This window comes from Macrosteles quadrilineatus, unplaced genomic scaffold (genome assembly GCF_028750875.1).
Source record: "Macrosteles quadrilineatus isolate MER2022 unplaced genomic scaffold, UCM_ALF_1.0 Scaffold_1__1_contigs__length_201487025, whole genome shotgun sequence".
NCBI classification, from domain to species: domain Eukaryota; kingdom Metazoa; phylum Arthropoda; class Insecta; order Hemiptera; family Cicadellidae; genus Macrosteles; species Macrosteles quadrilineatus.
This window is the reverse complement of record NW_026542594.1, coordinates 176,006,481-176,030,727: the sequence shown is the minus strand read 5'-3', so window position 1 is coordinate 176,030,727 and position 24,247 is coordinate 176,006,481. Positions and strand designations below refer to the sequence as shown.

Here is a 24,247-nt window from a genome sequence, read left to right as displayed (position 1 = left end):
AGCTGCTTTAGCCATTGACAATATTTAAATAATGCTTCGCTCATTTATGCGTCTAAAGTGTAACGGCAGACCACCCTAGTTTAAATTTACTTTCACAATGCCATTTAGTTGATCATTGCAGCTAAAACAAAAGAATTATTGTGATATTAACATTGAAAGAATTGAACAGAAATTATTTATGTTTTAATAAAATAATGTTACAGATTTGGAGACATTGAGTTATATTTATATATTTGTTTCCAGGTTTTGTTGTGTCCTGTGTCACGGATAGTGAGAGAAACGCAACATACCTGGCTCTAGGAAGCTTTCTGCCATTTGTTATGCTTTGCGGTAAGTTGACAAATCATCATAGATATATATTGTAGATTTTTTATTACCTTACTTTACTCCTTACTACTAAATCTCTTGTAGAGCCTGGGCCTTCAGATATATCTGTCTCCTTCTGTTCTACAACCTTATTATCTATCTTCTAGTGAGTACCTAGTTTGTGGAGTTCATCCACCCATATTGTTCTAGGTCTGCATCTTCTTCTTCCTGGTATCCCAGTAAATATTCTCCTAAATGGAAGAAAACACTGCTGGTAGTCTTGGGATATTATATTCTTTTACGAGTAGTGTTAGTGTAACTATTGCTAACTTTTCTTGAAATTTCTATTTTGGTAAAAGGAGAAGAAAGACAAAAGGAGGTTCTACCCGGCAGCTTGAATTCCAATTCATAGTGGCAGAGTATATGGATTGAAATATACAGTTCGGGATTAAACATGCCTCTATTGTAAAAGCTCTCAACATTCTAAAACTATTTTTCCGCAATGATTGTGTGCTTGTGTGCTCTTAACACCTCAGAGCTTGCAATGGATGGTAAAGATTAATTTTAACTATTATTTTGAAGTTAAAATCTAATGTGAAAAAGACAAATTTGTGAATTTTCAAAATGATTTTTTAAATACCATACTTAAAGAAACATTTACGAAGTTTCAGTTCATCCAGCATAGTTTGGATCTTTATGAATGTTTTACAGTTTATTTCAACTCGATAAACACTTTAATAATTCCATGAGGTTCTTTTTTGTAGAACCATGTTTACGCGGTAACCAGCCGACAGGTGGAACCCTCTTAAGTTAGTTTCTCAAAGTACTAAAATAATGTGTTCGTGAGACTCCCATTCATTCATACTGATGTTCCCCCACAGGTGTCATCTGGCCAGTACAAGGTATGCACAAAATCCTTCGCAACATCAGCTACTTCCTACCACTCACCCTCTCGACGGAGTCTCTACGTTCAATCCTAGCCAAGGGTTGGTCCATCAACGAGACAGCCGTCTATGCGGGCTACATATCCATGAGTACTTGGATTATGATCTTCATGGTCTCGAGTGTTCTCCTAATTAAGTTCAAGAAGGGCTAAGTGTCCCGGAACATAGTATGTACATAGAGTATTATAGTTCTAATAATCTGAAACGTTATTGTATATACGCACTTAAACTTGTTTATTTGAACTGTCCGGCAAGATAATAAGATTTTGTGAGTGAAAATATTAAATCAAAATGTGTGCAATAAAACAGTATTTAATGATAAATTAAGTTGAATGAAATCATAGTGATATATGTTTCAAATATGAAACAAAATGGTTAGTGATTTATTACTTCCATACCTAAAGTCATTTAGACACAAATTTTTGTCTTTATTCGTACCCTTAAAATTAAATGTAAGAAAAAATCATATTATTGATAGTGACAATGATAGAATCACTTTAACCCACTTTAATGTTTGCTTTAATTCACACCGTACCTAAAAGGTAAACACGCATGAGGTAATGTTTGATGTATGATGATATGAGCAAAAACAAATTATGTTGTTAAGTAGTCTTAAATTTACCAATTGCTTCACTGATTCCTTTCAATTTAAATTTTATTTTAATTCTTGATGTATAATATAATTATAATATTTATGGTGATACTCAATCACTGAATTGTTAATCTTATGAGTATGTTTTTAAGTGTTACTCTCTCTTGTATATATAATGTATTTATACCACATAGATTAGTTTTAGGTAGATCTAAAAATAAATTTACTATATTTCAAACATTGTTTTATTGTACCTTTATCTCAGTTCCTTCTTTTTGCTATTTAAATACAGATTGTAATGTACAAAGTTAGGTTTCCTACTTGAGATACTTATTCACACAAAAACTAGACTGCAATCGTTTACAATAAGTTATAGAACTCATGATATTAGAATTTGTTAAAAGATATAATATCTTTCTAATTAAACTACCACACAACCAATTGTTGTACAAACTTTACATTCTGCATTTCACCTTAACTAAGTATTCATCTGTTGGAGATAAAAAGACTCGAATAATTTTGATTAGTATGTTTCAGTCCTTTTACCTCTAAAAAAATGATACAACCCCCTTTACTGAAAAATTACCACCAAGTTGCTGCAGCTTTTGTGATTTTCACCGTAAAATAGCATAGTTACTCCTCACCCGCTTGTACTCGGTCCAGATCCAGATACAGATGTCTTTATTAAGTTTTGCCCACCACTAGGGAAATCCAGTTGAACCACTTAACGCCCTGTTTTATTTAACTTAAAGTAAAATGAATGTTTGTGGGTTCCACACATGCATAAATTTGATATTATTTAATGAATGCTAAAATGGTTGGGTTGAAATTTTCCTACTTCGGCATTATCCATACAAGGACACAACAAAATGGCTCCTAGTGGCACAGCATGCCCTTGAGAAGTGCTACCTCACCTAAGAGTGTGGACCAGAATCCAGATGTACATTTATTTAGCTCAAAACAAAGCCCAGTCAGTCAGTGTCTGCTCTGCATATCTTCGTGCAGTCCAGTCGTCCTGTTCTAACCAGGTCAAAGGATTAGTTCCTGTATTTCAACACTCTGCTGAGGTTGGTAATGGGCTTGGGTGGGAGCATAGCAGACGGGGCCATCCGGCCATGTTGGAGTAAGTGCCAGAAAATATCTTTCTCTACAATTTATAAACGATGCTTTTCAAAAGTATCTTTTTATCTTTTCACAAATACACGTGGAATGTAAATAAATACCTCTAATAACACTTGAAACATACATTTAAACTTACTTAAATTTTTTAAGACATTAAATATATAAAAGATAGTAGTGGTGATTGATTTTGGTTGAATACTCAAATTATCATCACATCGAATAGATAGGGGAATGACCAAATGACGTCATAGTGTGTTATTCTGTGTCCGATGGATTGTACGCATATGCCTTGAGTGCTTGTAAACTGATTCCCCTAGTTGGTACCGAAAAAACAAAATTTTACAGTCTCTCAATTTTCTAGCAGAGTTGTTTTGTCAGTGCTATACCTCCAGAGAGAAAAGAATTTATTAATAAAAATAAACACATCTGCCTTAAGAGGATATGGAGGCTAGTAGCCAAAGTGATTGTAACTTAAATATCTAGGGCACTATGAGATCATAAATTTTCTTTGACTTTTGACTCCATGACTTATTTCCTGTCGCTCCTTAGCGGGATCATGGGGAATCTAGAAGAGCTTGCCATCCATCTCTGTCCTGTGCCAGATCCCTCTCCTAACCCCAGGTCTTCCCAACACTCAAGGCTTCCTTCATTATTGTTTTTCTTAAGGTGTCAATTAAAGGGCCTTTTCCCCTCTTTCTCATCCCTTCACGATTCCATTCCAGGGCCTTCTTTTCAATTGCTTCATCCGACTTCCGAAGAGTGGGAACCAGCCACCTCCACTTCCCTCTTCTGATTTCCAGGTGGATCTTTTATTTGTTGTCCCAATGTCTCCAAAAGCTGTTCATTGGAAATAGTGTTTGGCCATCAGAACACTCTCATAATACGTCTGAGAAACCTGTCTGAGAAACACATGGAGCTGAGAAGTACTACGCCGATCCATTTTCCAAGTTTCACTGGCATATAGAAGGACAGACTTGACATTTGTGTTGAAGTAAGGCATCACCAAATAAAATTTAGGGTTTGCCTTTGTTGAAGATGCAGATTTTGTTTTTCATTGAAATATATCTCTTTTATTGCCATACTGGGTAAAGCTGAATAAATGCTGCATTAGATTTCCCAATGCTGTGCTCCTCCTTGGCTTCTCGTCTGCTGTGACTTTGCTCCCGAGGTATTGGAAAGAGTCAACCTCTTCAATTACGTTCCCGTAACAATTGTAGAGGTATTATGCTTTTGTCAGACCCAACCAAATGCTGGCCAAAATAATCGTGAACTGGATAAAAGATTCCACTAAACTGAAAATTGATGAAAGAACAGGCATGTTTCCGGAAAGCTAGAAGTTGTGTGTGGATTTAGGTACTTAATATTACTCTACGAATCCTACTTAAACAGAGAAAAGAATTTCAAAGTCCTACTCCTCTACGCTCTACCTGGCATTTGTAGATGTCGAGAAGGCCTTTGACTCAGTAAACCCCATCAGGTGCTGGGTGCTGTGGCATGTTCTGCAAGAATATGGGATACCCCCTAAAAAAATAAATATTATTAAAGTCTTGTACCATGGTTTCCAGTGTCAGGTTTCGCATCAGCGAAGGTTAACTGGATCAATCCCAGTTTAAATAGGCGTTTGCCAAGGCTGCATTCCATCATCAATCCAATACTGTTCCTTTATGTGCTTGACTCATAGTTATACTGTAAGGAGAGTAACAAATAATTGGAGGCGGGGAGGCTCACTGATATTCAGGCGAAACTTGTTGAAAATGCCTGCCTTTTATATTTATTTGCAATAGTCATACAGATGATATGAATGTTGTTTTTACTATCAGCTGTCTGTTTTGTTGTCCAATATTGTTCCTTGTCATGAAAACATTAATGAGAAATACATTTGAGAAATACATTTGATTATTTTATAGTTTAAATTAGTTTTTCGTCGTAGTTTTGCTTAGATTATCCCTAAACACCTCCACTTGGGAGAATAATTCAAGAGGTTATGGTCGCCAGCATCGTTTTAAGTACATAACAGTGTTGGGAAATCTAGTCTACTACGTACACGGTAAGAACAATTTATACTGACGTATTTTTCTGTCTCAAGAGTATTATTTCTTTGGTATATCTTTCGATCGAGTTCGTCCAGCTCTACAAATGGAATACGAACGTGAAAGGTATAAAACCATTGAAAGGAGCAGAAGATTGGCCGACGTGGAAAGATCGAGTGTTGGACGTTCTAGAGTTGTTCGACGCGGTTGATATCGTCGAGGGAAAGAGAGAAAAGCCTACCCTCTCTGAGCCTCCGACTAAAGCCGAAAAGGAAGAACTTCAGAAATTCAACAAATCCACGACTCAGGCAAAAATAGTTATTTCTCAGTGCGTTAGTGATGATCTACATCAACGTATTTCCGGAAGATTATCAGCTAAGGAAGCGTGGGACATTTTGATCGAGCAGTTCGATAACAAGGCAGAAGATCAGTTGTTTCGTCAGTGTTTGGATTTCTTCAGTATGGAATGGGATGATACTGAGGATGCCCCGACCGTGCTTTCAAGATTGAAGAATCAAAACCGCGAATTTGCAGCTGGCCTCAAAACGCTTAACATCCAAACAGTCGAAGATTTTCTTGGGCTCCTGTTTGTGTCAAAAGTGTTACATATTTTGCCGAAGCGTTTTGAATCGTTCAAGTCTAGCTACTTACTTATGAAGGCAAACGAGAGCAAGAAACTTGAAGATGTTTCATCTGCATTGATCCTTCATGAGCGTAATGTTGCTCCTACGTCAAAAGCCGGTGACATTCTTAGTGCCACAAACAGCGGTGGTCAGAAGAATAGGAAACCAAAAGGTGACACTTCGTGCAAATACTGTTCGGGGAAAGGTCATTGGATTCGTCAGTGTTCTAAATGGAAAGCTGACGGCAAGCCTGCGTATCCAGCTCGAGCTCATGGCATTAGCACTAGCTCAAAAGCGAGTGACACTGATAAGAAGAGAACGAAGGGCTCGCAAGTTAACGTGACCGACAACCGAAGTGCGCTGATTTCCACCAGCAGTGACATGAATATCGTGACCACGAACGACCAGTGGTGGATCGACAATGGCGCTACGCGCCACATTACGTCAAATCTGAGTTGGTTCACGGAGTACAAACCTTTTCCTGCAAACTCGAACACAACAGTAAAGGCGGCGGGAAAGGAAGTTATAAAAGCTCTTGGCAGTGGAGTCGTTGAAGTAGCGAACTATGAAAATGGAAAACTGGAAACGTTCACACTCAACGATGTCTGGTATGTTCCTGACGTTTCTCGGAACTTAGTGTCCATTCTCGCAGCTCATGATCGAAACCCTAATAGCAGGTTTGAATCGACTAATACCGAGTGTCGGTTCACAATTAACGAAAAAACTGTATTCAAAGGTACTCGAAACTGTGGTGGAACTTTGTATCGTGCCTCATTTCACACAGTTCAACCATCTGAGGTTTGCGCTAATGCAGCAGAAGACAATCGAATACTGCAGTTATATCATGAGCGCTGGGGTCACATGGATAAACGTTACGTCCGATCGAAGCTCGAATCCGAAATGGGTATCAAAGTGCCAGCTAACTACGAGATCTGCGAACCGTGTCAGTTCGGAAAGGCACACCGTCTACCATTCGGAACACGAGAACGCCCCTCAGCCCCCGGTGAGTTGTTAACCGGTGATGTTTGCGGCCCGTTTGACCCATCCTTCGGAGGTCGCCGATACTTGATCGTCATAAAAGACCACTTTTCAAGGTACCGAAAACCGATACTGTTTTGTCGCAAGGGAAAAATCTGCTGTGAAGGAAGCGTTGCGTGAAGTGTTGTCTAAAGCATGCACAATTGGTCATCACGTCAAAGAGTTCCTCAGCGACAACGGTGGTGAGTTTGACAACGCTGAAGTTCGTCAAATTCTCAGAGAATATGGTGTTAACCAACGTCTGACAGCACCGTATACACCCGAACAAAATGGTGCTGTGGAGAGAGAGAACAGAACGATCGTCGAAATGGCCCGGACCTTCAAGTACGCCAATCCAAATGTAACATTTCCTGCAGCGATCTGGGCGGAACTTGTCATCACTGCTGGCTACGTTTTGAACCGAGTGGGAAAGTCAGCAGTTGCCAACAAATCACCCTTTGAGCTCTGGTTTGGTCAAAAGCCGAGGATCAAACATCTGCGAGTGGTCAGCTCAAAGTGCTACGTCCATGTTCCTGTGCAGAAGAGGCGGAAAATGGTCAAGAAAGCTGTGGTTGGTTACCTGGTTGGATACGATGGCGATGAACGATATTGAATCTACGTCCCAGAGAGAAGAGATATCGTAGTCTCTCGTGATGTCGTTTTTCAAGAAATCGTTGGAGACTGTGACAAGAAAGTTGAGTGGCCCATAAAGATTGAGAAAACCAATGACGTCGAAGAAGATTGGCAAGAAGTTGAAGAGACTATTGACGAGCCTAGTTCTCCAGTGAAGGGTGATGATGAGCCTATACCAACTGAGGACACGTCAAGTAGCAGTGATAGTGAAGATGCAGAGTTATCCAACGATCCTGCAACCCGGCACTCGACTCAGGAAAGAAGGCGACCCGAGTGGCTAAACGATTACGTCTCGTCTAACTTTGCTTAAGTTCTTCTTGTTGACGATGAACCTAAGTCGTACACTGAAGCCATCAGTTCAGAAGATAGTGCTGAATGGAAAACAGCAATGGACAAAGAAATGGGGTCCATGCATAAACACGGTGCATGGGAATTGACCGAACTCCCTCCGGGAAAGAAGACTATCAACAACAAGTGGGTCTACCGATTAAAGCTTCCTGATGGAAGTGTTGACAAATATCGAGCGAGATTGGTCATCAAAGGATGTGCGCAAAGACCTGGTTATTGATTATGCCAAAACCTTCAGCCCGGTTGCTCGTCTGGAGGTCGTTCGATCAATATTGTCCATCGCAGCTGTTGAGAAGATGGTTCTACGGCAGTTTGACGTCTCAACTGCGTTCTTGTACGGAGACGTTGAAGAAGAGAGATTTTTATGAAGCAGCCTGCTGAAGGATATTCAGATGGGACAAATCGTGTTTGATGTCTCAAACGCAGCTTATACGGCCTGAAACAGGCACCTCGATGCTGGAATAAACGGTTTGACGACTTCATGAAAGGCTTAGGATTTCGACAGAGCCGTGAAGATCCCTGCGTCTATATTTGTCCTACCCCTGTTGGAAAAATCATTGTTGCACTCTATGTTGATGACGGATTAGTCACAGCGAAGTCAGACTAGTCAGACTGAAACGAAACAAACCCTATACCTCAACCAAGACTTCAATTCCTGCAAGAAAATCTTGTACTCTCGGAGTGACTATGCAAATAAGGGAAAGTGTTGAAAATGCCTGCCTTTTCTATTTATTTGTAATAGTCATACAGATGATATGAATGTTGTTTTTACTATCAGCTGTCTGTTTTGTTGTCCAATATTGTTCCTTGTCATGAAAACATTAATGAGAAATACATTTGATTATTTTATAGTTTAAATTAGTTTTTCGTCGTAGTTTTGCTTAGATTATCCCTAAACACCTCCACTTGGGAGAATAATTCAAGAAAACTAAGTTCTCTAGACAAAGAGAAGCTGATGAGATGGGTCTCAAGATAAATGTGATGAGTAGACAAAATAAATGAGGTTGAATGCAAGAGTAGCCCCTAGCCTTAGAATTAAAGGTGAAAGGTTATTGAAGAGGAAATAATGAGGTTGAATTCAAGAGTAACCCTAGCCTTAGAATTAAAGGTGAAGGGGATTGAAGAGGAAACGAGGTTGAATTTAAGAGTGGAGTCATACCTAGGTCCACCGCGGTCAATCTCCCCCGCGCTAGTTTCCGCAAGGTCTGCGGCCGGCGGAGCATGAGACCAACAATCCCTCCCACTTGCCTCTGAGTCGCACAGTTTGGTTTGGCCGACCTAACCAAACGGTGCGGCGGACAACTGGAGACTACTTCACTCGTAACTACGCCTGCAAAATGTAGGATACTTTATCAAAACACTGCTGTATTGCGGGCTGACTAATGAGACCGTTTTCTGTAAAGTAGTACAGTAATTGTACAAATTACCGTACACTTGCTTGGCTACGAAAAATAATTATTCAATTATATCTATTCCACGATTATTAATGGTTTTGAAATCCATACACCACTTTACTCACTAATATTAATGGTACAGATTAAGCACATAACATTAGAATGATAATTCACTTTAAACACAAATGCAAATTGTTAACGACAACATTTAATTAAAGACAAATCAATCAAATAACAATAAGCCGTTTAATTATTAACACAAAAGGTTTCGTATGATTAGATTATGCATACTGATAAACCACCTATGGCCATCTATAATAATATTTGGGTTTTCTTTTCCGAGTCGGGTTAGCTCTTCTACTCGACCGATTTTCATAATTTTGGCCTCAAACTAAAGGTATGGACGCACTACAGATTTGCAATCAAGAATCGGCATTCATTTTTTTATGCACAAAATGTGTCCCTGTACTTTTCTTATGGGAGTTAAATTAGTTTTTTTTTTCAAGTTCGTTTGGCTCTTCTGCCCATCCCATTTTCTTAATTTTGGTCTTAAAATAAAGTTATGCAAGCAAATATTTGTGATCAAACATAATCATTAATTTTTCTAATGTATTACCCAACGAAAAAATTTAATTTTTTTTACTTCAATTAAAGATGTATTTCAGCAGCTCTAAATAAATTACCCTATATGTTTTGGTCTAAAAACCTTTAGTGAAATACCAGCTTTCATTTGAGCTATTAATTATTAAGATTCCGATCTTAATAATCGTACCTAAAGCACTGTTTTAATCAGTTAACTTCAAGATACTGTATCGCTCAATCAGAAAACATAAATTTGATTATATCTTGGATGTGGAATTTAGTTTGTGATATTTTTACTCAATTCAAATTACGTTATTCTATTTGTTTTGACCTAAGAACCTTCAGTGAAATACCAGCTTCCTTTTGATTTATTGATTATTAAGATCGGACGTACCTAAAGGACACAGCTAAATCACGAACAACACAAATTGTTCAAAAAATAGAGTTATTTATCATCGATTTATAGTCAAACGATCTTGCTTGCAACCTCAACAGTAACTGTCGACTTTGACGGGTTTCATCTAGTCAATCTTTAAAAAATCAAACTTTCATAATTATTTGCAAATCTACACAAATTAGGCTTACCAATGACCTATTAATTAATAAAATCGGTTCAGTAGAACTGTAGATTTAATTGTATAAAGTTTAACAACAACATCTTTCATTCAGTATTTTCTCACCACTATAAATTGGGAGGTTGCTTAACGGTTTTGAAAATAGAGTAACTTTTAAATGGTGAGGAAATCGACCAAAGTAGACGGTCATATTCTTGATAGAGAATAAAATGTCCTACAAATTACTATCATGTATTTCCGGAAAATACTCAATAAAGACAGTCTTAAGTTGGCTACAAATATAAACTTGGAAAAAAGGTGTTTTAAATGTATTATTTTTTATTTTCATTTTTTCTCCTCAAAAAGTAATAAAATCACACTTTCATAACTATTTGCAAATCTACACGAATTAGGCTTTCCAACGATTAAGAAACAAAATCGGTCCGGCAGGAATTTTAAATTTTATGATTTTTAAATAGATTTGTTTTTCTAACAAAATATATGGATGAAGTATAATTTAAAACATGCTATGTAAATTAATGGTATGTTTCGGGAATAAATAGTTTTATTTTAAAACGAGCTGTTGGCCCGTCCTACGTACGGGAATCGAGCAGTTCATTAAAATTGTATATAGTTATATCAATATGTCTATTCCTAATTCAAGCTTAGTTTAAGCAGTTCAAAGTTTATTGTAAAGAAAAAGCTACCAAGATTAATTAAAACTTCTGGTCGTTGTTACTTTCCCAACCTGTCCTCAAAAATTCGGGTGGTAAAACAATTTTCATAAGCTTTCTTTTGAAGTCTCGTGAGCTTCGATTCGTATAAAGCAATGGTTATAGAATCTTACTTAATTTCTATAATCAATGACAAAATCACAGAGTAAATAAACTTACCTCATAGTTCTTAGAATATTTGTATATTCAACCAGCTGTTAGTTATAACAAATTATATTGCACTAAAACAAACTAAAGATTTTATAGACTGTTGAAAAAATAAATTAGAACATCTATTATTTTAATTTTACTTTGTATATTTAAATTATCTCTCGTCCTCTAACCGAATAAATAAACGTATCAATTATTAAAGCATTACACATAGTATAGAAAGTCAACCCTACGTATGTCACTTCATTTTCATCCAAATGCTGAATTTGTGTCGAAAACGCTGATTGTTTACAGCTGTTACGTTAAGCAAATTGTATTATACCAAAACCTAAAGTAGAATGTTAGCGTCGGCTGCTGGACTTTTTAAAATTTTAAGCTTAATTAAAAAAAAACTGAAACCCTAAACTAAAATTGTGGCTTCGACATTCCCTAGTTCCCAAAATTGGCTTCTTTCAAATCTTTCTTTCAACGCAAAAATGATGAAAATCCGTCAATTGGTTGATTCAGAATCGTGAAATAAAAAAAACCTATTACGTTTCAATATATAAGATAACGTACACATTTTTGTAATATTCCTGGAATTAGTTTGGGTTTTTATTACTCGATACTTAAATTATATAAATAGCCAAAGGCAAGACAACGTCTGCCGGCTTCAGCTAGTTTTTTGATAATCCTATCTCCTCTCTGGCATTATTTAATTCGAAAATGATTACATTGCATTATAAAGTGATTTCATACGTTGTAGGCCCACTTATTATGTCTTACAGTATACCCCTTCAATCATGGTTAAAAGATTTAATACACCTATAAAGAGTTATTAAATTGTGAGTGAAAATAGAATGATAAGTATTTGTTATTTAATTAGAAGAAGATTTGCCTAAAAATGGGGCCCATTAGCTTCCTTATGGGGCAAGAATAAGTGACCCAAATGTCCCCAGTGTCAATAAGCAAACTTTTTTTAATTAAAAGAAAACTGCTTTTCGTGGTGGGCCCTCCATAATAGTAGGCTATTTTAGGACGCTTTCATCCCTTAGCCACCTTCCTAAGATAAATAAATTATTACATATGAGATTATGAATTTCAAAATGGAAAAGAGTGTTTCTTCAGCGTGTAGATTCTTAATATAATAATAATACGACATATTATAATCTATATAAATAAAATTAGAGTTTTGTCTGTACATTGCTCAGAATTATATACTTTTAGGTTATTTTTACGTTTTATACATTAAAGAAGCAGAAACGAGTCTTATCTCAATTTCTGTCTGTCTGTCTGTCTGTCTGCCCCTTTGTCTGTAACACTCAAGATGGCATTTTACGCAATCTTCTCCGTGAAAACCAGAGTACATATCAAGATCCAAGTTATTTTAATGTATTCACTGGATTGGCGAGAGTGTCTTTAGTGATTTAAATATAGCCTCACTACTTTGTAAATAAAATTACGGACGTTCAAAAATGCAGTTTTGTGCGATTTTTGTCAAATTTTCGTTCAATTTTTATCACATAATCGTCTATGAAATAACGAACAGCTGTTCGGATCAAGATTATTTTTTCTAGCTGTCAATGTCATGTTTACAAATGTTGTTTACAAATACCGCAACTATTTCGAATCACGTTTTGAAAGCAAATCCCAACCAAGTGAGATTAAAAACGTTTTTCTTACATAACGGATTTAATTAATCGCAAGTGCAATAATATAGTCTAATAGTGTAACCGTAAATGAAATTAAATAACTAGACATCGTCCAAATCGGAACCAGAAATTCTTTGAGTATAAAATGTTTCTTGAGTTTTGACAACCAGAAAGAAGAAGACCTTGAATCAGTGTTGTATAGGGCTGTGACACTGAAATGATCGTCGCCAATAGCTTACAAAAAAGGTTTCCACTCATTGACGGCGCTTCAATGGCGATTGTGTAAAGTGTAAAGTAAAAAATCACAACTGCAGTGGGTGATTGTAACAGAGGTTTAACAGAGGAAGTGCTAAACTCGCTTTTCCAATGTGTCACTTTCTGTTTCTACTCACCGTGTGATGCAATCGCTGGACCATACAGCCAATAGGCCCATAGCTCATATCTTGGGTACGTAAGCCTACATATTTATTCATAACAACCTTTTTGACGACGATCCTTGATACCGGTACTTTTCCATAGAATACATGGCCTACCTACTTAAAAAATAAAATTACAAATGACCAAACCCCCAACATTGTGTGATTTTCGTCACATTTCCTTCTAATGTTATAAGATATACTAATCATTGTTTAGAGAATGCGTAATCTATTAAATAACAAAAAGTTGTTTGGGTAAGGTTGCTTCTTTTTCAAACTGACACCGATAAGTTTACGCTATAACTTTTTACGAGAAAAAACAAAAGCAAGAGATCAATAACCTCGGGACTAGATATTAATGTATTTAATTGGTCCGATTTACTGTAATTCTAAGGTAGGTTCTTACGTAGGTACTGGTTCTTTTCCTTAGAACCGGTAGTTTACAAATTAGATATCGTTGGTGTTGCACCTTATTTATTAGAGCCGTCCGTATTCAATTTAAGTGATGTCTTAACTCTGTATAAGTTTTGCTTTTTCTACCTGGATTCCAAATCTTAGCTTACCCGGTATGCTAAGAAAATGATAACCTATTTGAGTAAAACATTTGTTGGGCAAACCATCATGAATTGTTTACGCCTTTATATTGTTTATGTATCAATAGTTCGTGGCCTTTGTTGGATTGTTGTATTGTGTTGTTTTGTTGTATGTTGGTAACGCATTAATGTCCTTATTTCTCAGTGTTTCACGTAATGGACAAGAGCACCTTTGATACTGAAAATGTCAACCGGAATAAAGTGTTAAATGGTGAGGTTGAGGTAGTACTTTAAATACGTTTAAGTTAACCGATGTGGAAAGTAACTTTCAATTATAGGCCTACTTTAGGGCTACGCTTCATGGATCTATAAAACATTTTTAAGTTTAATCATTGGACATATGGACCAACACGATCCGGGTGACATTTAATTGCGAAGCATTTATTTTGGCTTGAACTGTCAGATACTGTATTTGCGAAGGTTTATATATAATAGTTTTGCCAGCATATCTGCAAATATGCAAACTAATTGCTGTTCTTAATCTTAATATAAGAAGGTTTCAACTGACTACTATAAGATCCCCGTGCGTAGAACGGGCACACAGCTAGTAACGAATAATATGACAGATTAAAGCGTTTTCCGTACGTAAATGTGAGTGAGTGTATGTATAATTGAAATAACATAAATTAAGGAAGCAGCCAGATTGGGTAAAATAAAATATGTAAAACAACAATTCATTTAATTTAAATAACAACCTCTAATTATTCGGTCCACAATGGAATGACATGCCGGGCACGTTATCGGTACTCTTACTTGAGTACCATCTCCATTAATAGAGAATAACTGTTGAGAGACAAATGCCCTCAAACACCAAACACCTACTACAAAACACGGGGTGGCCACAGGGGGTGCAAAGCCTCGTGGGCTCCATATAACACCGCAGAAGCGGAGCGGCGCGGCGGTTCGATGACCAGAGGGTCCAGTTTTGCGAGCAAGAGAACAAAGAGTTTGCATTCCTTGAAACCCAAACAAAGACTGTTGTGTTGGGGTGCGAGCTTTCTCTCGGCGGCAGGTAGCTACAGCCGCGACAAGGGTCGCTGCAGTTGTAGCTAAATAATATCATCGACGCATTGACGGTGGTGGATATATATTGTTAAAATAAAAATGAATTATAATAATTATCATAGTTCAATGTCCTAATTAAGAGCTTAATTTTTACGCAAAAACCTTATATCAGACAAATGTGCTTTATGGACAGATTTCACGTTTAAGTCCCTACACACACAACACTTGGTTTTTAACAAATTTCCCTATAGGAAATCAATAGTTTCTTAGCAAACGTATTGACTGTTTACAATTAACATATGTTCTTCTTCTCACTTTTAGTTTCTGCCAACAGTGGTTGGAATTTCATAACAGTGTTTGTTTCCCATGTTAATCTTATGGAGAAATGCGAAACTTTAAATTACCTCTGGGCCTCACTCTCTAATTATTTCCCTAAGCAGAAAGTTTCCTGCACAACTTCACGTTACGCTCTTTCCAATGATACCAAAAACATGCCAATCGGTTCAGTAGTTTCGGAGGAGTAATTGTCCCAAAAAACCTGCTTGCGTATTAAATAAGTAATAGATATACTGTTATAGTGTCCCTGTTGCTGTTTTCTTTTTAGTATATCAATTCATCCAGGCTCTCTCTCTTTTTTCTATTGTAATATTTGCGCCAACCCAAATTCAAATCTTTATAATTAATACGCTACATGAAACTTTGTCGGTTGAACTCCTCCGCCATTTCTTAACAGATTTTATCCATTGACGTCTCATTGGAAAGAGCGTGTAGAGTAGATTTGCGAACTGGCCTTACATTTATGAAAAAGTCCCTTAAGCTCTGCCCCAGTGGCTTTAAAGGTTCCCATGTTTTCCTTATGAAGAACATAATTGTTTACATTTTGATCAGCTTTATAATTTAATTGCTGTTATTTATCTTTCAATTCAACGAAACGCATTGGGTTCATTTACTGATTTTGGTTGAATAGAAATGAAATAAATGTACTACTTTAATTTACAATTTAAATAATCGAGAAAGCCTTGGCAATTTGATATATTTTACCTCCTATATAATGAAGAACACCTACAGTATGAATATTCCCACAAAAAATGAACAAGGATGTTAGTCGAAGTGTTACTATTTTGTAGGAAACACGGATTTAACTTTATGATTATTGGCAAAGGAAAACACTCTAAGGCTGAATTAAACTGTACGGCAAGGACTTTAAATATACAGAGTGATTGAAAAGTCTGGGTATGGCTTAATATTTTAAAATATAATGCAGATTGAGCTACAATACTTGGTACAAAGTTACAGGGCATAAAACTGTATTTTAACACATATTCAGTGTTCCAATAACTCTTCAGGGGGACGGCCCACAAAGGAGTCGGAAGAAAATCTTAAATGGTCAATATGCACATCAAATTAAAGGTCTTTTTTAGTAGAATACAATGCCGCAAACCGTACTTCAAAAGGTTGATCCTGCGCAAAATGGCAGATGTTCAAAGATTTCTTGAATCCGCCATTTTGAATCTTTGAACGACTGTCATTTTTTACTCAGGTATTCTTTTGAACTTGAATTTACGGCATCGTAATCTACTAGTGAAGACCTTTAATTTGATGTGCATATCGACCTATGCCTACGTTAACAATTTTCTTCCGATTCCTAGGGCTGTGCCCCCTGAGGAGTAAGCGTATAATAGCAATGTAAATTAAATTAATCTTTGAACAACTGTCATTTTGCGCAGGATCAACCTTTTGAAGTGCGGTTTGCGGCATTGTATTCTACTAAAAACGACCTTTAATTTGATGTGCATATTGACCTATGCTTCCATTTAAGATTTTCTTCCGACTCCTTTGTGGGCCGTCCCCCTGAAGAGTTATTGGATCACTGAATATGTGTTAAAATAGAGTTTTATGCCCTGTTACTTTGTATTAAGTAATGTAGCTCAATCTGCATTATATTTTAAAATATTAAGCCGTACCCAGACTTTTCAATCACCCTGTATGTTTTATTAAAAGTCAAGAGATTTTAAAATAATATGACTACATCCAAAAAACTTTAATAAAACTTTCATTGAAGGATTTGCATTATTCACATTTAAGGGAAACAAAAAACCATCTGAACAATATTAGGCCTTTCAATTCTGCATTTTTTCAGGTAAATTTATGCATTGAGTATACACGTATATAATTGAATATACGTACTCAATTATATAACATACGTTATAACAGTAACTAGCCAAATTATTGCCAATTGAAGCAAATACAATTGTGATAGAGAGGCTATGCAGAAAATCAGGCAGTTCTTAAGTAATGTAAACAAAATGTTATCGTTGTAAAAAAATTACAGAAATTTGTAAACGTACTGGCAACAATGGGTAGTACCATATGCAGACTACATTATCATTGACGAAGATCAACATGGACAACCTAATGCGGCTATAAGTGGGAAATATTTGTAGAATACACTAAAAAACTAGATCAGCTTTTTGAAAAATGATAAAATATTTACAAGAAATGTTGATTATATGGAACTGTTAGGTACGTGATCTATGATGAGTCTTTTAAACTCATCGGAAATTATCACTTTCATTAGGTTTTAAATAAGTTATTTGTTTTTAAACAACTACCGTACTTTACTTCTTCGCAATTGCTCGATTTCGAGCAACATGTACACTAGTAAATGTTTCATTTCAACCAAGTGTTTGTAGCAAACTGTTAAACTGTCAAACTTCCATTACCATCCAAACTATCCATTATTTCGTAAATTGCCCTTTAAGGTCGTAATTCATTTCTAAAGCGAACTTTCCATATACCTAATGTTAAAAATACCTTAGCTGTACTTATTTGTTTGTTATTCTTTCAATTTATTTCCTTATTAAAATAAGTGTGATTTTTTGTATTAGGTACGGTACTGTATTCTGTGTTAAATTATGTAGCACATGAAATGGTTGATATCACCCCATTTTTCAGGATTCTCTACGGGGGAAATTCGTTTGAGTAGGTTGGTGTATGTCTCAAATCAAAGAAATAAAATGACTCGACTTAAATTACTTAACACAGGTTATCAGTAAGGCATATAAGGTTTTCTTAAGTTCTCGATTCTGGAAACACTTTGTTGCAGCATGTTACCTCGAATTGAAGCAGATCGTTTAGCATTCATTAGAAGTCATCAGTTAAAACTGAGAGCAGAAATACCGGTAATGTAAGTGAGCCTTGACGACGCAAATAGAGATATATATAATTAGTTTCTAATAAGTTTTCAAACAACTCTAAGATGTACCAAAACTATTCGAATTTAAGCTTAATGTTTTTCTTGGCATTATGTTTCATACTATGCGGCTCATTGAGCCTCACGGGTTCTCTAGTACTATACAATAATTGAAAATATGATGTCATTTTGAAAAATTTTACAAAACTACAACATAGCAGCGCATAAATAAAATATTATTAAAAGCAACAAAGATTAACAATCCATTGATTAAATGAATGGAAAAGGCGTTCCTGTCATCCCACAATACGGCGGAGTTTGCAAAAGGTATACTAGTTTTTGCAGGCGTTGTTTCGTATGGTACTCAGCCATACATATACAATAAGTGCCGGCTATGTATAACAAGCTTTATTTTTACATTGATTTCCTTGTAAAATCAAATAACTCAATTGTTAATATAAGTGTAGTAAGAAGATTCGTTCACTTCGTTCACTCATCTATTATTACAATTAATACAATAATAGCATTCCCCAAAAATTTAAGTTGCCTTTTTTAAAATAAAACTTATTATGATATCTTCTGGCCAAAAGTTTAATTATCGTTCTGATTTTAAAATATTTATTTAACATTACAAAGTTTAAAGTAAATTATTCACCTACTATAGGAGGGTTTCGAAAAGGGTAATTAACTTCAAAAAATACAAAAGGATTTTTTTATTCTAAGAAAATAAGCAGAAACCAGATTTATTTATCTTAGTAGCAAAAATACTATACAAATATATATCACGGGTTACTTTTGTATTAGTCTTACTCTTATCCCATTTAAATACTATAATAATGATAGTATCAATAAACAAATGCATATTAGTTATGTAAAGGAGACTTTGTCCTGACCGCACCAGCCTAACAGATGCGTTGGCCACTGGCAACAAGGTCTACCGGCAGCAAACACGACTACATCCCCTTCACCCGTCACGGAACTGGTTCAGCTCGGACATTTCGCACCACCAATCGTAGGTCAGGTTGGTGGTCGTAGACCTTGTTGGCCGCGGACCTTGGCGCGTCCCCCCCTACTTATATCTCATATCTCACAATACTGTATTTGCATTTGACTTGTTTAAATAATGTATACTCAATAAATTTAGTTATTTTGGTTTAAAAGTTTCAGAGTGGTCTGCTAAAAAAAGATCAGCCAGCTTCAGCTGTTAAAAAAAAAAAAAAAAAAAAAACTCAATAAATAGACTAAATAAAAAACCTCATTATCCAGTACCGAATATTATTCGTAAAATAAACTACAATATTTGAATGTGACTTTTTTAATAGTGTATAATAAATAAACTAAATACAAAGCTTCATGATGCAGTGCCATACCTACGACAGCAAAACAGCTGAAGCTGGCTGATCTTTTTTTAGCAGACCACTCTGAAACTTTTAAACCAAAATAACCAAAACCAAATGTATGTCTACGACGGCGCTGAAGGGCCACCAACTATAAAAAAAAATTGTCTTCATTTCTGAGAAAAAAAGTTAGAATTCTGAGATTAAAGTCAGAGTGCGGGAATTAAGCTTCCTCTCTGAGAAAAAAGTCAGATTTCTGAGTTAAAAGTCAGAATTTAACTAGTGGGCGTTCCCCCACTAGCGTTAATCCCCTCTGAGATTAAAGTCAGAATTTAACAAGTGGGCGTTCCTCTCTGTGAAAAAAGTTAGAATTCTGAGATTAAAGTCAGAATTGAACTTGTGGGCGTTCCTTTGAATTGAACGTTCTTGTACTGCCTAACGACGCGAATTGAGCACCGAAATGGACACTAATGAAAGAGAAGCCATTATTGGTGATTATTTTAGAATCACGTTTACGCAACGCAACCGTTACCGCAAACGTTTACGTCGACGAATATACAAGAACAAAGGTCCAAACGATCTTTGACATTTAGATGCTTATGGTAAGATAAAAAGCTAAAGGGTAGAGAGAGATCAAGCCAGCAAAGAGTTAAAATTTGACTTAAATCTCAGAGGGGAACGCCCACTAGTTCTAGTTATAATTCTGACTTTAAACTCAGAATTCTGACTTTTTTCTCAGAGAGGAAGCCTACTTCCCGCGCTCTGACTTTAATCTCAGAATTCTAAGTTTTTTCTCAGAGATGAATAAAAATATTTTTTTATTCAGTTGGTGGCCCTTCAGCGCCGTCGTAGTATGTCACTCCCGCCGTGTTTCGTGTTTACTTTTTAAAACGTTTGTGGAAGCTAAGTTAAACTTGATTGTATAATTTAATTATGTGTTCCTGTTTAGGAACACGAAAAGATGTGTTTCTGTGCATATAATCTGTATTAAAATACACTACACAATTATTTTGGTTAGAAATTTAGATTGGCGCCGGTACCCGTTATTGTGCTCTAAATAAGACTTGTTAGGTTGTTTGTATTAATGATTCAATTATGAAATTTCTTAAATTCTTTTCATTAGCCTATTTATGAGAATACTAACTTATAAAATTGTGATTGTGAATTCACAAGGATGTGTTGCATTAGTTTTACTCTACAGGACACCGGAACTTGATGTTCATTAAATTACAATTCTCTACTTAGGCCTAGAGACTTGGACTTCGATTCAAAAGAGGGGTTTTAAAGCTGAAAGAGATGGAAGACAAGACTTGTGATAGGTCTCTTTTGACACAAGAAAAACAATGCCTAATATCATGGGGTCTACCGACTACAATTATTGAGGTAAAAGAAATTTTAAATCGCTTTATGATTAGTCTCAATTCTTAAGTTATAGGTAGGCCTACCAGTTATATGCATCAAAACATGTAAATATAAGTTAGCCGACATATATTTAGTTGGAGTACTAGGTTCTATTCTGCATAAGAGACTTAGTTAAATATTTTAGTATAAAGCTAAGAATATTTTTTGTTAACAGAAATACTCAAAGAAAGGGATAGAAAAAATGTTCCCATGGCAAGTAGAATGCCTCCTATGTGAAGGAGTGTTGTCGGGAAAAAACCTTGTTTACTCAGCTCCAACATCAGCAGGTGAGTTATTTTTAAGGTTGGTATTGTAACATCACATTAAAAAACACCACCTTTGTAATAAACGTAAATTGTAACCTAACAGATCCCACCAAATGTGATTCTTTTGTAAGCATTTAGGCCTACAATACATTATAGGCCTGACAAAAAAGCTATTTAAAGCTCCTTGGCCGAACTGGACACTCACGTCACACTCTTAGGCGCCTTATCACGTCTTTGGCTCTCCAAACTCGCCACCATCTAGTTGCGCACAACCTCCTCCGTCGCCAACGCTTAAACTCTGACACAGCTCCCTCACTATTTCGCTAATACTACGCCATGTTTCATTCTTCGTCCTCCGGCAGGAATGATAATTATTTTTCATTTGTCACTATTTAATCCTCTTGGACGGTTGAAGAACCACTTCTACTAGCCTAACTACATTTGACATTTAGTTAACAAGTAAATGGAGAAATCAGTCTCTTATTGACCAGTACCTCAGATTTTCGATGTTCCATGACCTCAAAAAACTTCTTCGACAACAATATGTAAACGTTTCTGACCCACAAGAAGATGAAGCCCTATCACAAGAGTTGAATACTAACAAAGTGTTGCAACGTTCAAACCAAACTACTAAACCACCGAAAAGATTCAAAGACTTTGTTACAAAATAATGAACTGAGAGCAGTAGGAAACTGGAGGGATAAATATTTCCAAAATTCCCTCGCTACCTCCCCTGTGTGGTGGTTATTTATGTTACTATTATTAAACTGGACTTTTCAACGTGACTTGTGTTTAAAACCACACAAAGTTTCTGGAGGTGGATCAACTCCTCCCATTACGAAGTGAAAAAAACTAATTCTACATTAATCTAAATTGGCCTTTAATTTTTTTATTCATTAAATGTTCTTGATCTTTTTATTGTTGTATGTATGTTGTAAATAGTTGTTTTTCAGCAAGCTGTTTTGTGAGTGGCCACCTTTTGATAGCCAGTTTAGATTAAATGCAGAGCCCCTTTCCACACGAGTCTGCGCATGTACGGAGAAATTAATGAGTCTACTGTTTGTTATATATTTAGTCAATGCTTATAACTAATAATGACAATAATTTCTTAATCATTGACAAATCCAGCAGACTAAGTTATGCAAAACACTGCTATCAGTGGTTAAAAAGAAAATAGGCCTACTTTCTTTGATGTTGTAAAAATAAAAGTTATCATTAAATTTTCATGGGGTGGCTGGTGATAAAGATTGGTTATTTTTATTTTTTTCAGGAAAGACAATGGTTGCAGAGATTATAACCATTCAGACGGTGTTAGAAAGAAAGAAAAAAGTCATTTTCATACTTCCATTTATATCTGTCGTGAGGGAAAAAATGTTGTACTTTCAAGTAAGTGATATGTTTGTTGGTATATTCAATTAAAGCTACAATTTTCAGTGACGTTACAAATTTTAGGGAACTATACTGAAATTATGGACATTTTTTCTATTTTAAGTCATAGCTATATTTTATTTGTTAATAAACGATTTAGGCCTACCTAAAATCGATTTACCTTGAAAATTGTGTTACTTTGTAAGTTGTAAAAATATTTGAAGGTCACCATAGTACAGCAGTGTCTTGGGATCTTTTTCTCTAGTGAGAACTATTTTAACAATACAATTGTTCAACAAAATATTGATGCTGTGTATTTTTAAATTGGTTTTGTTGTTTCATGGTCAAATACTAATTGGGAAGCAGGAGTTGTGTTGATGGCGAATAAAGAAGGGTTTCACTATTCCCAATAGCTTTCCGTTCTCCAAATTCTTGAAAAATCTCTGATTATTTCAACTAGTTTTATTTCTTAAAATTCCAAAGTTTGATCAGCTTTTCTACTGATAAATAATAATGATGATTGACATGGAGCAGATGCCATGAAAAAACATATATACACCCATATTTAATGTACTTTTTTGGTAAAATGTTTTATTTTTGTTTTTGCAAAGTTATTTTTTACTATTACACTAAATTAAGTTGATTGTTTCACTTGCATAGAATCTGCTCGGGAGCAGTGGTGTGCGAGTGGAAGGCTTCATGGGTAGCCATTCTCCTCCTGGAGGTCTGCGGACGGTACATATTGCTGTCTGCACCATCGAGAAAGCTAATAGCCTTATCAACAGGTGATGTTGGTTTAGCTTGCGGTATATGTTAAAATATTCCAATTATGTGTGCAAAGGAAACATTAAGGTCTAGATTCAAGTGGGAAAACTATATATGATTATAAATAAACATCATCATTAGGTTAAATTAATGTATTAGGCCTAAGTGTAAAATGAGATCTCCCTTCAAAGAGCATGAGATGTAAAGCTACTCAGACCAGTTTTTCTGGACATTTTTACCGGTGCCCCGCCAAACATATTCTTCAAGGGGAGGGAGGCCCGGCCAAATATCTTTACCGGGGCCCTGCTCAGAGGGCCTTACTGGGGCCTGTCAAAGCTGGGTACAGCCCTGCGTCTCTGACTTGGGTGCAGGAGGATGGGTTCGATTCCCGGCACATCCACAAAGCTTTTATGGGTCTGAACCGCTTTCTCTTAAAAGTGTTTAAACAAACTAAACTAACTTTGACTTCAATTAAATGCCACTGTATCACTTTGGTGCTACAGACAAACAAAGTATACAAAAAAAGCAGATAACACTCAGTGAAACACAATATCAATATTGAAAAAACTAGATTTACATCAAACTATAAAACATGATTTTTTATTACTTTGCTGTACGATATAGGCTACTGGAAGATCAAGGGCTGGATGCTATTGGCTGTGTGGTGGTTGACGAACTTCATCTTCTAGGAGATCCACACCGCGGCTACCTTCTAGAACTACTGCTTACCAAGATCAAGTACATGTGCCGCAAGTGAGTTTTGCAGTAATACTTTCCTACATATGTTCTCAATCTTAAGTATGTTTATCGATCGACTTATCATGAACTACAAATAACCGTTTCAATAATGCAAAAAAATGGACTGATAGCCTAAAAATCTATGAAGCATTCTCTAATTGTAATATTCAAGATTTTTAATTGTAGTTAAGCAAACATAATGATGCATTTGACATTGAGAGATTTTGAATCTAAATATAAATCTTTTCTCTACAACTAAATAGTATGAGATATGGTGTGCAAATTATTCCAGTATGATGACTAAAAAGGGAAACTAATAGTTGTATATTCTATAATAATTACTCTAAAACACTATAGGCCTATAACAAATAGTTATTGGTAGCCTACCTATTTAATTTAAACATCATCAAATCTCTATCTCATTATAAAATCAAACATTGAATCAAAAACGATATACTATGAACAGGGTATAAATTACAGAATAAAATAGAGTAAAATAGCTACT

At 35.8% G+C, this 24,247-nt stretch overlaps 2 protein-coding genes across 2 annotated transcripts in view; both read left to right on the top strand.

Moving 5' to 3' along the window:
* The window catches only part of LOC128990479 (ABC transporter G family member 20), a 72,359-nt gene extending 70,329 nt beyond the window's left edge, over positions 1 to 2,030 (top strand). The window contains exons 16-17 of the mRNA XM_054412854.1: positions 244 to 330; positions 1,188 to 2,030. Of these exons, the coding sequence (XP_054268829.1) occupies positions 244 to 330; positions 1,188 to 1,402 (302 nt within the window). The 3' untranslated portion in view covers positions 1,403 to 2,030. The remainder of the gene's footprint in view (positions 1 to 243; positions 331 to 1,187) is intronic.
* An 18,384-nt stretch (positions 2,031 to 20,414) lies between these two features.
* Positions 20,415 to 24,247, top strand: part of LOC129002730 (DNA polymerase theta-like) — a 35,631-nt gene continuing 31,798 nt past the window's right edge. Inside the window, exons 1-5 of the mRNA XM_054430756.1 lie at positions 20,415 to 20,587; positions 20,781 to 20,892; positions 22,142 to 22,257; positions 22,900 to 23,024; positions 23,629 to 23,757. Coding sequence (XP_054286731.1) covers positions 20,501 to 20,587; positions 20,781 to 20,892; positions 22,142 to 22,257; positions 22,900 to 23,024; positions 23,629 to 23,757 — 569 coding nt within the window. The 5' untranslated portion in view covers positions 20,415 to 20,500. The remainder of the gene's footprint in view (positions 20,588 to 20,780; positions 20,893 to 22,141; positions 22,258 to 22,899; positions 23,025 to 23,628; positions 23,758 to 24,247) is intronic.